The 12,910-nt window shown below is 35.8% G+C and overlaps 1 protein-coding gene across 1 annotated transcript in view; it reads left to right on the forward strand.

Annotated features, from left to right (window-relative positions):
- The window catches only part of LOC134662033 (mothers against decapentaplegic homolog 6), a 50,369-nt gene that overhangs the window by 14,911 nt on the left and 22,548 nt on the right, over positions 1–12,910 (forward strand). Inside the window, exon 2 of the mRNA XM_063518294.1 lies at positions 2,520–2,573. Within this exon, the coding sequence (XP_063374364.1) occupies positions 2,520–2,573 (54 nt within the window). The remainder of the gene's footprint in view (positions 1–2,519; positions 2,574–12,910) is intronic.

The following is a 12,910-nucleotide window of genomic DNA, read 5'->3' on the forward strand; positions in this document are numbered from 1 at the left end:
TGAGCTACGTAACTGTATAGTGTAAATCTTTTGAACTGAGCTAGTTTACTCAAAGAGTCTCAAGAATACAATACCATTGAGTGGTAAACCCAAATTAGGATAACTACCTCGTAGTAAAAAAGCAGATTATAAGTATTATAACCGCCTTACAAAATACACTAACTAAATAATGGCTAACATAACTTTTATGCATTTTGCACCAGACTACTTCCCTGTCGTGGCTAAGGTGGATATGACTATACAAAAGATTGAATATGATATTATCTTTTTAGACCAATTTTAACCCCATTCAACAAGGAATAAGGTTAAAAATTCAATATACATGGAATGTAACTACTTGTAACTTATTTTGTAAGTAAACCAGTTGGCGCCTACGAGAACAAAAGCAGATAATAGGATTGTAATAAAACAATGCCATTGTTAGTACAGGTAAGTGAACAAGCTCAGTTCAAAAAATTTGTACTATAATTAGTTAGGTAGGTATAACAAGTCTTAGGTCAAATATACTAGCTGTGGCTAAGTTATGGGGGGGGGGGGGTGTCCAGGGTATGCTAAAGCCGCATATTGAACTATAATTTTCAAATTATAACTTTATCAAAAAACAACATTTGCACTAGTTACTGTTTATGAGGAATTTCCCGCCGCGAACGCTACGGTTGTGGAATGAGCTCCCTGCCGCGGTTTTTGCGACTGGCTACAGTATGGAGTTCTTTTAAGAGTGTACAGGTTTTTAAAAGGTCGGCATTGCGCATTGTAACACCCCTGTAGTTGAAGGCGTCCATAGGCTACGGTGATCGAACTGATCGATTACCATCACGCGGTATGCTTGTTTGTCACCGGCGTGTTATTAACCTGTCAGCTCCCAAGGGCTCAAATTTGAGCCAGAACGCTTCCTTGCTTAGTTTGCGAAGCATTAGCAACCCTCGCGCACTACACATAGCTCCCGCGTTAGAACTGATATGATTTATAACATGACGCGTTTAGGGTCATTTACTTCGTCTTTTTATGCTTTCAGTGCTGACTCACATTGTATTTTATTGCATGCAGTTGTCGCAACAACAGGCTGGGAACGAACTAGTTTCGTTTGCAAAACTTGGGATGGGGCCGATGGGGGGCTTGTATTGAAAGTATTGAAACCAAAACAAAATTATATGTCTTAAACATGTGATAAGAAAAATATAGAGTTCGTGTAAGCTAACTCAGTACTGAATTTATACAAGGTGGCCCAAAATTTATTTAAAAAGATTTTTTAGAAATATTTTTCTTATTTAGGTAGGTATATGTCTGGTCCATGTACTTTTTAAGGTTATGTACCGTCCATCTGTCTCATCGCTATTCTAAAGTACTACTTACGCGATCGATTTGAAAACATATCCTTGCAGACCTGAGTCACGTGAGTGACACTAGACAGAAAGTGTTATTTTAAATCCATTGCAATTAACTGAATTAACCATATATGGTGAAAACCTTGAAATTGAAAAAGAAAGCTTATTTATTAACTAATTTGACAGCCAAAATGAGCCGCTTTGTGAACCTGGTATGTCACCAGATAGCAAAATCCTAATAGTCATTTTTACTTTTATTTTCGAAAATGTGGTTCATTGATATATTATGTGCGGGACCCAAATGGTTGGCGACACGTACCCGGTGGCGCCAAATTGGAAATCACAGGTTGCGTGCTTGGCGTTCAAAATCGGTAATTTCTACCTCATCCTCCGTTTGAGAGAAAATAACTACCGTTCCTTATAAAAAAATATATTTCGAGGCTCTGTTGTTGGCTGTAATTTGTAATAAAAAATACTTTTTTTTATATTTAAATACACACTTAATATTATATGTACATATTAGATACCAATCAGAAAACCTTAAGCACACTATAATAGGTTCAAAGACCACGCAACAAAAACACCACTTTTACAAAATTATTTCTGTAATTCAACTCTAACAACCAACATTACGAAAATGACAGTTCCCAAACAAAAATTTTACTAGGTCAAAGTATAGGTTGTCGAGGATCAAGGTTCGGTTCCCGGCGGGTAATTACGGTCGGAATCCTACCTGCGCCATGTTTGTTTAACGTTCTTTTTTTGACGTAACGCGGTTGGCCGGACTGGTCGGGCGAGTTTGAAATTAGAACTTTTATTGTTTTTAAAACTGATTAATTATTTGCATAATCTTGTTTGGGTTTGGCTTGATCGTGGGTATATTTAAAGGCTATTTGTTCTTCTTTTCTCGAATTGGTCAAGATGTTTCAGGAGTCTATTCTGTGGCGAGGTTGCTAATGTTCCTATCGAATCAATAAGTTATTGGTAAAAATGTGGTTATTTTTGATATGAATTGTTAACGTCTCTAGATTCTAAAGATACCCAGCTCATTCAGCGCAAATAAGAAATTTCATGTAATTTAAGCATGTCGTTTTAAATAAGACACTACTGAGATTGTATCAGAGAGGATTTTTGCAATGACATTTTATACGATAATGTTTTGTATAAGGCTATAATGTTGTATGTTTGTTACAGAAATCCCTCCCCCGCCATACACGCCGTACGCGATGGATGACGTTAAAAGTAAAGGTGAGTTTTAAGTTTAAGACTAATTTCTACAAAGTTTAAGACTTTTTAAGGCAATCTTAGTGCATAATAAGTGCTCATTTTTATAAGTGGGGCCCCTACCCGAATTTTATACTACTAAAACTACTACTAGTTCAAACTAATAATTTAAGTACAATCATATCAAGGAAATGAGGCCATGTGAGATCCTATGGGACTATTTACTTTACACTTAAATGAACTACATGTTATTAAACATTATCTAATAAGCAACAGCGTTCCACGAAAATCATGCTTGTACTACCTAAATATATTCAAAGCGTTTGGTAGTACCTAACAGTAACAGTCCTTATGTAGCAAATGCCAGGGAGGCTTGATTGTGTTCCATGTTTATTTCCATTGAAACGCATCCTACAAAATTGACAATAATCCTCCCTTCACTATTTCCGTTAATAAATCACAACAATCCGTTCCCACGTGCCCCTTTATGCCCGAACCCGATTGACACATCCCTAGCGTCGAGCGAGTAGATTAAAAACAAATATATCTGCCCCAGCGTGGTGCCTAAAAACGCCACTTGATGTTTACCGGGGCAGTACACATTAATAATGTAGTTTAAAGATGGCGGACCGCTGGAATGCGCGGTAGGGATGAGACGGAGTCGATTTCGATGCAGTTTTGAGCACGATATTTTCGATTCAGGAGCATTTCTACCTTATTTTTTATACTTCAGGATGGCGTCTCTATTTGTAATTTTAATATCAGAATATTTGATACCGTAAAATGGGGTGAGTAGGGTCAAAACTGAAATTCAAACCTCGATAACATTTTATTTTTACATATGAAAACTGAATGGTGTATATAATAAGTGTTCCGGACGTTTGTATTTTAGTTTTTATTTTATTTTGGGTAGTTCCATTTTATAACTTTGACGATAAAGAGGAAAACCCACCTAACCCCGTAGTGCCTCGTATTTGGGGTGAGAGGGGTTTTCATACAAAGGTGATTTTGGAAGATTGTTGGATCGATTTTTTTTATTATGCGTATTACTATAGCTCCATTTTAAATTGGAATACATTATTTTTGTAGCAGTAGCCTTCAATTTTCAAGACTCTTGTTCAAATAATTTGACGTTGTCATGGCAGTATGTAAATAAACATGTCAATGAAAAAGTGTGATCTTATTTGAGAATGATAATAATACATAATAAATAAATAGAATACCTCCGCTAAACGTATGTATCGTGTTACCGGGCGTCGGTAACATAGTGAGGTGAGTTTTCACTTCTATCGGCACTCCCGGAGTGCAACCGTTGTTGCTTTGTTTTTCAGATTTTTGGCTTTAGATAAACCAACATTATTAGAATAATTATTATATAGTGAATACACTCTTCATGTGACTGTTTACTTCTAATTTTGAACCTGGGTAGGTTCAATATGATAACGAATAAAGTACCCGGATGCAGACATAAGTGTTATCTGGGTAAAAAGGTCCGATTTCTATTTGACGTCACATCCGGATTGCAGATCAATGACAATGGACTTAGACCCGAATCCTAATCGCGAATTATCTGGTGTTCCCAGTAATCCCAGTAGATAATCCTATGGAATAGTACGCATCTAAAACACTGAAATCTAATAATTAGTAAATTTTAAATTTAGATAAGTAGTTAATAGCGTCTGCTACCAGTCTAAAAGGAAATTATAATATATTTTAATACATATATGGTCATGGTATGAGATATTGTTCACGAATATCCATCATTCAGATTGATTTGATGTAAGGATAGTGAGTATACTTATTTCTAATTAGTTGAATAGCGTGTCGATGGACATGCGAGTATTTAATTAGCACCGATAATGCTATCAGTTATCGCTCGTGATTCACTTTGTCTCAGCGAACTGCAGAACGCACAGGCGCCATTTTATACATAGTAATAGTATAATTAATATAATATACAATCGGGAGCTTAGGGCATGTATAAGTAGTTGATTATTTCAGTTTATCGCGGTACATGCATGCTGAGATAGTAATGTATAAGTAGCAATTACATATATGTACAAGGCGAAATTGACCGACGTGACCTCTCGATTAATAATATCAAGTTGTTTTAAATCGAAAGCAGCTATCTTAATAATGGGAACCGATATTTACAAATGATAACCACCATTTTACCATTTTTCGCTGCAAATACCTATACAGTTCTGCGGTTCAGGCGGAGTATGTCACTTTCTTAGGACGTCACATTCTGAGTTCGTCACTTTCTGACTTTGTCACTTTCTGAGATCGTCACATTCTGAGTTCGTCACTTTCTGAGATCGTCACATTCTGAGTACGACACTTTCTGAGGACGTCACTTTCTGAGTTCGTCACTTTTTTAGCATAGGTACGATTTAACAGTATAATATACCTGCACGAAAGATGTTTACTGCCAGCAACCAGATTAGCTGTTCGACATACGTTCGCTTTTATATCCTACATACCAATACCAATCTCTGTTTGCCTTACACCTGACTGGTAGAGAATTCCATTTGGCAAAACGTCCTATGTTTCGTGCAATAAAGTGAAAATAGAGAAATAAATAATAATAATAAAACAATCTAATTATGTTTCAATCAGAGTATTTAATTCAGAATAAGTACTTAGAAACTACAAGCACCAAAACATTTAGCCACAGATTGGAGTTAGGCCGGCAACAGCTTCGATTCAATACACAAATGTTTCGCACAGTAGGAACCATGATTTTATCATTCGCCGCTGTGATTAGCTCGTGAAGGTATCACGGCAAGCTCGCTGACACCAGAAGAAGGTCATTCCAATATATTTACATTTAAACGGACTGCCGCTCCTTTCGTGACAACATATTCTTCAGCATCTTCTGTCATGTCTCCATAAACTCAAACGTCTTTTTTTCTGATGGTAGTGTAAATTTTGGATATAAAATCAGCATTGCAGTTTTGTTTCAGACAATATTTCTTCTCGTGTCATCTGTGGAGAATAGGCGTCAATGGATTTTTTCTTCAAAGCGTTGCCGAATTTCAGAATATATGTTCAGCCATCAATCACTTCTGCGTATGGAGTGATCCATACTCTCATATTTCTCATGTTCTTTATTTGTTTGTTTTCTTCCTATATGTATAGGTTACACGATGAATTTTTAAATTATTATTACATCATACTTTTAGCCTGACAATAAAAATCTAGCATGTCGCCGATTTGACATCGCTGATTTTTTTTTCTATTTAAAATGCGAAACTACAAAAAGGTTATATATAAGTAGTTTGTCAAAGGACTCTCTCATTTCAAACATACACAGAGATAATCATACTATCTTTGTCTTACTCTAGTACTAGCACCCAAAAGAAAAGGACGAGTACAGTTTGTATTGTTCTTATTTAATGACAAATTGATTTGACCAACTATACTTACAGTCCGTTAACTCTCAGAATGAAATTCGTTTTTCGGGTAAAATCGGACGTAATCGCGTAATAGAAAATAGAAAATATCTTTTTTAATGTTGATCCTAGCGAAAAAAAGTAGCATTTACCTATTTTATAAGAAATCTCAAATAGATTATTTACGTAAAAGATAATATTTTGCTGTGGGCTACCGTTTACGAGTTATTTACGAAAAACTAAAAAATAACAACCTTAGAATAAATTATACGTGACTTTCCCACTTTAATATATTTTAAAACATTGATCCTAGCGAAAAAGTGTACTGAATCATTTTTGTAGGAAATTTTATATGGATTACTTATGTAGTAGAACATTTTTTTCTACGGGCCACCGTTCAAGAGTTATTTACGAAAAACTCTAAAAAGGGACCTTAACACCATATGTAATAACATCATAATTTGACAGAGTCGCCGGTCAAAGGAACCGAGTTGGAAAGTTCCCAAATTAGTATACTACTCTTTGTAGCCCACGTAGTGAAGAATCTAAAAAAATTTTTGGACATCGAGGTTTGTACCACCTTGTATAGAGTAGTTAATACCACCATAACTAGTGGGTAAGTAAATATTTAAATTCATATTAAAATATGTGACTTTTAAGTACTTACTGTATATTTACAAATTAAATTTAAAATTATTGTTTTAATTTATTCTTTTATTTTAAAGTAAATTTGAATTAAATCTAGAGATAAAATAAAAAACACAAACTATAAAATATACTTACTTACCTACAAAAAAAAATGTGACTGTTATTACCACTCTATATAATTTCAGCCAGAAGTAGTAAATGACGGTGTGACGTTCTGCTTTCAAATTCTGATTCTATTTTATATAGAATATGACAAAAAGTCAAATAGCAATATAGTCATCAACCAAATATTAAGCATAACGTCATTAAATTAGGGCTTATTTTACATTGAGACAATAGGTATCCCTAACTTTTTGCGGTAAGTTTAAAACTTTTTGTGAGTGAGTAAGAAAGCAGAATAGCAGTATCACCTTCGCGTGTTACCGCCGATACCCGATGTAAGTATCTTTCTAAAATCCGAAGGTCATTAGAGATAACGGACTGTAGATAATATGTTGCGCTAGCTTCGACCCGCGACTTCATCTGCGTGGAAATATAATGATGATGATGATGATGATTTATAAACAATAATTAGGTCCTTCGCGTCGTAGCGCAAAAACAATCAAATTTTCGTTCCCCTTTGAAATCCCTAAGTAATATTTAAAAAACACGAAAAAAAAAGAAAGAAAAATGTTTATTGTATCTTCTAAACCGAGCGCAAAAATATTAAAATGTTCATTCCTCTGTAAGAAACCCCTAATAAATTAAAAAAAAGCACAAAAAAAAACAAAATAAAAACTTTATAATGCTGTATCTCCTAAACCGTGCGTCATAGCGCAAAAATAATCAAATTTTCGTTCCCCTTTGAAACCCGTAAGTGATGTTTAAAAAACACGAAAAACAAAAAAAAAAGAAAGAAAAAGGTTTATGGGTTGTATCTCGTAAACCGTGCGTCGTAGTGCAAAAATAATAAAATGTTCATTCCTCTGTAAGAAACCCCTAATTAATATAAAAAAAAAACAAAAAAGAAATAAAAAAAAAAACAAAAAAAACTTTATAATGCTGTATCTCCTAAACCGTACGTCGTAGCGCAAAAATAATCAAATTTTCGTTCTCCAAGATTTGAGGCCCGGGGAAGGACATGTACTTGGTCAACCAGATCTTGACAGTAGAAAAAGGCGGCAAATTTGAAAAATGTAGGCGCGAAGGGATATCGTCCCATAGAAAATTTGAATTTCGTGCCTTTTTTTACTGACAAGATTTGGTTGACCAGCTATAATTATTATCATCATATTTCCACGCAGATGAAGTCGCGGGTCGAAGCTAGCGCACCATATTATCTAATTATAGTTGGTTAAACCAATTTGTCATTAAATAAGAACAATACAAACTATACTCATCCTTTTCTTTTGGGTGCTAGTACTAGAGTAAGACAAAGATAGTATGATTATCTCTGTCTTTGTTTGAAATGAGACAGTCCTCAAACTATATATAACCTTTTTGTAGTTTCGCATTTTAAATAGAAAAAAAATCAGCGTTGTCAAATCGGCGACATGCTAGATTTCTATTGTCAGGCTAAAAGTATAATGTAATAATAATTTAAAAATTCATCGTGTAACCTATATAAGAAGAAAACAAACAAATAAAGAACATGAGAACTATGAGAGTATGGATCACTCCATACGCAGAAGTGATTGATGGCTGAACATATATTCTGAAATTCGGCAACGCTTTGAAGAAAAAATCCATTGACGCCTATTCTCCACAGATGACACGAGAAGAAATATTGTCTGAAACAAAACTGCAATGCTGATTTTATACGCAGATAGGTATCCAAAATTTACACTATCATCAGAAAAAAAGACGTTTGAGTTTATGGAGACATGCCAGAAGACGCGGTATGCTGAAGAATATGTTGTCAGGAAAGGAGCGGCAGTCCGTTTAAATGTAAATATGTATGTTGGAATTATGACCTTCTACTGGTGTCAGCGAGCTTGCCGTGATACCTTCACGAGCTAATCACAGCGGAGAATGATAAAATCATGGTTCCTACTGTGCGATACATTTATGTGTATTGAATCGAAGCTGTTGCCGGCCTAACTCCAATTTGTGGCTAAATGTTTTGGTGCTTGTAGTTTCTAAGTACTTATTCTGAATTAAATACTCTGATTGAAACATAATTAGATTGTTTTTTATTATTATTCATTTCTTTATTTTCACTTTATTGCACGACACATAGGACGTTTTGCCAAATGGAATTCTCTACGAGTCAGGCGTAAGGCAAACAGAGATTGGTATTGGTATGTAGGATATAAAAGCGACCGTATGTCAAACAGCTATTAATCTGGTTGCTGGCAGTATACATCTTTCGTGCAGGTATATTATACTGTTAAATCGTACCTATGCTAAAAAAGTGACGAACTCAGAAAGTGACGAACTCAGAAAGTGACGTCCTCAGAAAGTGGCGTTCTCAGAAAGTGACGTACTCAGAAAATGACGTCCTCAGAAAGTGTCGTACTCAGAATGTGACGATCTCAGAAAGTGACAAAATCAGAAAGTGACGAACTCAGAATGTGACGATCTCAGAAAGTGACAAAGTCAGAAAGTGACGAACTCAGAATGTGACGTCCTAAGAAAGTGACATACTCCGCCTGAACCAGTTCTGCTTGTATGTCCTGTATGTGTGTCTATGGACAGCTTGTAGCTTACGACTTACGAAGGCTACGCTGTTAATAGATCTTAAAACAGTAGAAAATTTACTTAAAAATAGAACTAAGTAACTGAAACGTTTGCTTACTAGTATTCTCAGAAAAAATAATCGTAACGTTGTCAGAATGCATAAAATAGCCGATCCGAGCTGTCAGTACGGTCCGATCAACCCTTAAAATAAATGAGGGCGTTTATATTTTTTAACGTGTGCGTTATCGACTGGGCCTATCTCTAGTGAGTGTTCCGGGAAACGCGGGCGCCGCCCGGCGGACATTCCCGATGGCTGACGAGTGGTGGTTGTTAACCAGAGGAAATTTTAGCTTAAGATTAAAAATTTACTTATTAAATGACACGTTTAATCTTATTTTTGCATCCCTGATTTTTGTTCGATTGTCCGATTTTGTCGCTCATAAGTCATAAGATATCTAGCAAAGTGGACAATCGAGCTGTCACTTTAGGATCTGAGATATACCTAAATCCCCCTGGAGACGAAATATTACACACAATATAATTTGAACCTCCACTTCTCCGCTAGGACTTCGACGGTATCAAAATGCGCAGCCCCTGGGCTATAACCGCGAAAATCGAATTTCGCTAATTGCGGGCATTTTTCTCTGTCACTCTAATTACGCCTGCTTTGGAGTCAAAGAGAAAGATATATTTGCGAATTTCGGTTTCCGCGGTAGCCCCTCTGGTCGACTCACTTGGGTAAATTATTCCCTTCCTCATACTAGCTATTAGGATAATTTTAATGGGTTCAAATTTTCATACTATATGTCATACCATCAACTGTCAAACCTACGTGTAATTGGAGGTAGTACTTTAAGGTCTTAGTAATCTAAAATCCGGCAAAACTAAAATCACATGTGATTTGTTGCATGGTGTAGAGCCCTTGAAACTGTGGGTCTCTATTTTTTAATATATTGTTTTTCCGTTAGTCATAATTCATTTAGTTCAGAAACGCGTCACTTTTCCGGACTGCCATAAAACAAACCTAACCTATCAGGATATCCTTACGAAAATCCTGAAAAGTTAACGGTTTCAGTTTTATGACTATAATGATAATATGACAACAATACGTTATGACTTAAAACTTTATGGGAAACAAAGGGACCCCCTTTAAACTGGTTAACCGATTCGCTAGCTAAGCTATTGGAACAGCGGACTGGATTCCACTCCCGCGCAGCTCGGCGCCGCTTTTGGTTATCTACCTTTTGACTTGGGCTCTGTGGACCGCAACGCTCATATATGACTCGGTGGTCTCCTAATGTGCCTGACTAACGTACAAGTTAAATGTCTGGCTTAAACCTGGGTTCTCATGACGTACCAAAAGTTAGAATTTAATAAAATGGCCAACAGCATTGGGACACCTTAAAAATTCCAGCTATGTAAATTTAAATCATTTGATATTTATCTTGCTTTTTGGCATAGGAAAACTGCATGCATCTGCTCTGAAATTCAAAGTTTTCAGAGCATAATAAAAAAATTACACTTCACACTATTCCCTCCTCCTCCTCTCGCTGAAAAAGAACTATGCATAGAAATGGGACTCATACCTTTCATCGGCGTCAATTATAACTATTATAACTCTCAGACAGAACAAAACACTCCGCCGATGCCAAATGAAAACAGGTCAGCTCGTAAATTACATTACTTTACTTTAGTACATTACTTTTAAACTCACTGCACTGAGTCTACTTATCCAATGATCGAGCCAGACAGATGGAGGAAAATCCCGTAGGCTTGTGGGGAAACCAGGATTCATCATAGGGTTTCCCCTTTTCGCCCCTCTGGTCGCCGCGATTCGCCATTCTGCTAATGTTTTCTAGTAAAATAGGAGACTAAAATGGGAATGATTTCTTACGAATAGTATGGCATATTCGCTGATTGTTAAGGTACCGTAAAACGGGGTGAGTAGGTTTCGCGGGGAGAGGTAGGTTATGAATGGGGAGAGAAAGTTTGAGAGGGGGGTGAGAAGGGATTTTTAGGCTACTGCTACAAAAATAATGTATTCCAATTTAAAATGGAGCTATAGTAATACGCATAATAAAAAAAAAATCGATCCAACAATCTTCCAAAATCACCTTTGTATGAAAACCCCTCTCACCCCAAATACGAGGCACTACGGGGTGAGGTGGATTTTCCTCTTTATCGTCAAAGTTATGAAATGGAACTACCCAAAATAAAATAAAAACTAAAATACAAACGTCCGGAACACTTATTCTTATTATATACACCATTCAGTTTTCATATGTAAAAATAAAATGTTATCGAGGTTTGAATTGCAGTTTTGACCCTACTCACCCCATTTTACGGTACTTAAATGTTGAGGACCGTTCTGGCCAAGTGGGTAGATTTTAATCCCTTGATTAACAATCTACTATTGTCATTCGATTTTAGCAGGATTTTAGATATTATATTGCGGAGAGCGAGGACTCCTTCTACCTACCTAAGATACTTTGTAAACAGAATATCAATGGAATTCTCATACTCCCACAGTATATTAAACACGTTAAAGTATCATAACTCTAATTCAGATTTTATCCCAACGACTTAAAGTCTGAAGTTGTATGGAAGGGCGTAGGAACACCTACAGCCGGCGCTTCCATGATAGCATTAATGGACTCTTATCACTACCGATACGAGAGCACTTAGCAACAGGACCTAAACAACTCACAACTCCAAATCAACCTTAAAACCTACACAATACGACTCAAAATCTTTCAGCATCCAAGCCCTGCACACTCAAAGACCAACGGCTGAAATTCGAATGACATTCGAATTTCAAAACTCGGAGATGTAAATGAATGAATTCGAAGAAACACACGTGAAAAGACATTTCGATTTTGCGATTACTTTACTCGAATATAGACTTTAATACATAGATTTAAAGGTGACAATGCAAGCATATAGACGAAGTAGATTCTTTTGCATTTGCATTGTTCAAAATTGAACTTTAACTAGTTATACTTAAGAGCGTTCATGAACGCTTTTAGTTTACTTGTATGTTTCAGATGTTAGTTTTGTTGTTTCTCTCGGATTCCATGAAAATGAACTCTAATCCATTGTCTTAAGATGAGGGTTCGTCCTTTTAAAAGTAATGGAGCCGAAAGGAATTTGAAAAAAAAAGGTCCATTGAGAGGAAACTGCGTTCCTATCTATTGATTCAATTAGTTTTCGGAAAACGATAGCGCGCTAAGTGTTTTTTGAAATGGTCTCATTTTACTTGTTGGGACTTGTTTTGAAACCTCTGTTCCTAATCTTTTTTATTTGCGTTAAAGGCTCTGCCTTGATCTGAATTAGGTATAGGTACATTACTAATATTTTTAAATAGGTACATATTTCAAGTTACGTCATATACAGATATTATCTTTAGAATTTTTAGTGTCTTGTTGAAAAGAGAGACCTTTTAGTACTTATAGTAGTCGGTGCCCTAACCTAACACAAGTAATACAAGTATCCACTTTTCTAATTTGAATCGAAGTAAAATATTAAAGTGGCCAAAAATGTTTACATCATTGAAATTATTTACATATCGTCAGGTGACAAGCAAAAGTCACTAATTACTATAAAATATTTAAACAAAAATCAACCTTCTTTCCGTACTAATATGGTTCACTGTAGCTATGA

This window comes from Cydia amplana, chromosome 2 (assembly GCF_948474715.1).
Source record: "Cydia amplana chromosome 2, ilCydAmpl1.1, whole genome shotgun sequence".
NCBI lineage: Eukaryota > Metazoa > Arthropoda > Insecta > Lepidoptera > Tortricidae > Cydia > Cydia amplana.